General features: G+C 40.3%; 1 protein-coding gene across 1 annotated transcript; it reads right to left on the bottom strand.

Annotated features, from left to right (window-relative positions):
• Positions 1-1,800: 1,800 nt before the first annotated feature.
• LOC108624547 (putative eggshell protein) lies at positions 1,801-3,404 on the bottom strand (the record flags this gene model as incomplete). Its single annotated transcript, XM_018023941.1, has 4 exons — positions 1,801-1,968; positions 2,053-2,196; positions 2,444-2,677; positions 3,322-3,404. Coding segments are annotated over 4 exons (629 nt in total), but the record flags the coding sequence as incomplete, so codon positions are not given.
• Positions 3,405-3,461: the final 57 nt, after the last annotated feature.

Here is a 3,461-nt window from a genome sequence, read left to right as displayed (position 1 = left end):
TATTCTATGCAATGCCTGCCTTTCATACATTGCAAATATAAGACATGTACATACATTGCTTTTTTTATTACTGCCATGCATTATATTACAGCTGCACGATATCGCGAACTGTTAAGAGAGTCCCGTTCGGAACTAATTAACCTTGGAGAAGAAGAATGGGAAGGCGTTCCATAACTGTGATAAGAGGTACGGCTGGCTTCGCAATTTCAACCGAGTCGATAACGCTAGGCGTATTCGTACGGCATCGGGAATCGCGACAATGGAACGCGTTAGCGGACCGTGGCCAATTTCACGCCAAGATTTTCACTTTTCACGCCCGGGATAGCCGTCGCGGGCCGAGCGAAAGATCGCTCGGAACGGGCTTCTCGGTTGATCGGCTACCGTGATCGAAACGGTTCCGTTATTTCCTTTTATTCGATCTCTCGAAAGGACGTGCGCCGGCCACGCTGTCGCAACGATGTTTTAACATCGTCGCTATACTTTTTTCTATTTTTGACAGTTTATCAAATACAAATGATAGACATCGTTTGGCAATAATCGGCAAATAGTGGCGTGCAATAATGAATTTTTGCAATTCCGTTACATCACGTGTGAAAGAGCGAAATGTGAATAATTCAGAGTTAATGCTCGATTTAAATTCGAAATAGGAATGGCATTCGATGAATTTAGATTACGAATTTAAACTCCCGATCGAATCGCTGCACAAAATATCTACGAAATGCAATTCCTTTGGTACAGACATTTTTAAATGCCTGTAGAAGTAGAATTGAATCCTTGAAAATGGTGCAACATTTCGTTATCCTTCGAGAGATATTCCATATTCTCCTGCGATGCTTAGAAATTTAATTCCGGAAACAGAACGCAAACTCAATTTCTGAAAGATNATTTTTGCAATTCCGTTACATCACGTGTGAAAGAGCGAAATGTGAATAATTCAGAGTTAATGCTCGATTTAAATTCGAAATAGGAATGGCATTCGATGAATTTAGATTACGAATTTAAACTCCCGATCGAATCGCTGCACAAAATATCTACGAAATGCAATTCCTTTGGTACAGACATTTTTAAATGCCTGTAGAAGTAGAATTGAATCCTTGAAAATGGTGCAACATTTCGTTATCCTTCGAGAGATATTCCATATTCTCCTGCGATGCTTAGAAATTTAATTCCGGAAACAGAACGCAAACTCAATTTCTGAAAGATTTCCATTTAATTTTCTATGTAGTACGATCCGTCATATTTTAATAATAAATTATAATGCTAAGGAAGCTTTCCTTAGTATTTCCATTTAATTATATCGAAACTTGTATACTGAACGAAAGATCGAGTATGATTAAACTGACTAAACTAATATAGGAAGATCGTAAAATATATTTGTAAATTAATAAACAATGGGATGTATGCATCGTGGAATATAGACATCGTCTGAATAACGGAGACTCCATTTCCTGGAGCTTTCCACTGGGGCTGCACTTATTAAGGGCTGTCACACCTCGAATAGTCAACGAACAGACACAATTTCACACACCTGTACCGCTATTTACGTGCATGCTTTCTGTTACCACGTTCGACTACTTCCCTCTTGCGTTCCTCTACGCGGTATATACATACGTATTACGTACATACATATATCTGGCCAAGAATTCAACGAAAGACGTCACTGTTCTCGCAGAATTCTTCCACGAGGAAATGTTCAACCTTTTACTAAATTATATTATAAACTCTTTATTGTTTTAATATTTTCTCTCGTTGACTAGCTGAATGATATCATTTTTTAAACATAATTTGAACTGGAGTAACTTAGTGACCGCTACTGGTAATCCATTTCTTCCCTGACTCGTGTCCACCTTTATTTCCATATTTCTTGTCGTGTCGATGGTGACTATCGTGACCTTCGTCGAGCTTGCGACCCTTTTGCTTACGATGATGATGACCCTCCTCCTGCTTCTTCTTCTTACCGTGATGATGCTGATACGATTGATACAGTTTATGGCACGTGGAAATTAAGAAGCTTAAGATTATGTAAATAGAATAGACAAAATAAGTGCAGACCTCGCGGCGAGCAGAGTCGGTGTGTCCCTTCTTCTCGTGTCCACCCTTCTTGCCCTCGTGCTCGTGGTGATAACCGCCGTGTTTCTCGTGCTCCCCGTCTTCGTGGTACTCATCGTAGAAATCGTGTTTCTTCTCGTACTCGTCCTGAAACATTTACCTCACCGTTTAACTTTTTAATTAAATCACGCGGACTTGGCTGTATTTGATGTTTGAAAAATTCAATTTCGAACTTTATGAAAGTTTAAAATGAATCGAGAAACTCTTACTTCACATCAAGCTTAATAAGCATGGAATAGATTGGATGGAGACCGGTGTCTACGTTAATTAAATAATAATTTAATTACTCCCCCGCCGTTAGTCGTGCTAAGCATCGTGATCTTTTTAAGCGTACCTTTTTGAACACACTGTGCTCGCCTTTGGTACTGTACCCCTTTTGATGTTTCCCTTCCTCGTCAAATTTCGCAGCCTTTTCACCGTCCTCGCCGCGGTGGCTCTCGTCGTAATGGTCCGCCTCCTCGTGCTTCGTCTCCTCCTCGCCTTCCTTCTCGGCGTAGCTCTTCTTATGATTTTCCTTATCGTGGTGTCCCTTCTCGCCCTTGTCGAACTCGTCGAATACTTTGTAACCCTATTTCCACGAAATTATAATTTCCGATTACGATGAATCGGTGGATTCTCTTTAGCTAACGTTCGTCTTTTGTGTCGTAAAAAAGCGTTTATGGTAGACATAAGAAAGAAACAGTGTAGGAAAAAATTGAAGACCGTTTATCTTGTCTATCAATTTGAGAAAAAATTTTATGACAAGGAGGGGGTTGAACGAATTAATTGCCGTTCGGACAGCGGCCTTCACGGTATAAAAGTGAGAGAAGCAATATCCGGTACGCACAAAAGGGAGGGAGGGCGAAAATATCATCGCGTCGTTTACGAAGAATATTTTCCCGTTGAAGAAAGGAGCGTCGTTCGGCCGCTGCAAGGATGTCGTTTCGCGCAACAACGACCGTGTAATAAATAATCCCCCGGGAACACCGGCTTGGACACTAATATTACGGCCAATGAAAAGGGAGAGAAAGAGAGAGAGAGTCTTGGACGTCGTAGGTTGGACGTCAATGATGAGGGCGACTGCCAGGAGAAAGAGGACATCCTTATGCTGCCAGGGAGATTTGTGATATTGCATCGCGACTCAAAATTAACGCTATTATTAATTTTTATCATATTACGTTATCATAGAACAGAGAATTTATAAAATTCTTATATAGTTTTATAAAATGATACCTGTTCACCCTTGTCATCATCGAGACTGCGATGGTCTTCTTCGTACTTCATACCTCCACCCTTTTCCTCGTGTTTATTAATATCTGTATAAATGAATTTCAAATAAAGCTTCCTATTTCTTACAGAACTTTAAAGCATCT

The sequence above is a fragment of the Ceratina calcarata genome, unplaced genomic scaffold (assembly GCF_001652005.2).
Source record: "Ceratina calcarata isolate Rehan_Ccalc_2016 unplaced genomic scaffold, ASM165200v1 scaffold3133, whole genome shotgun sequence".
NCBI lineage: Eukaryota > Metazoa > Arthropoda > Insecta > Hymenoptera > Apidae > Ceratina > Ceratina calcarata.
The sequence above is the reverse complement of the archived record's forward strand: the minus strand, read 5'-3'. Positions and strand labels throughout refer to the sequence as shown.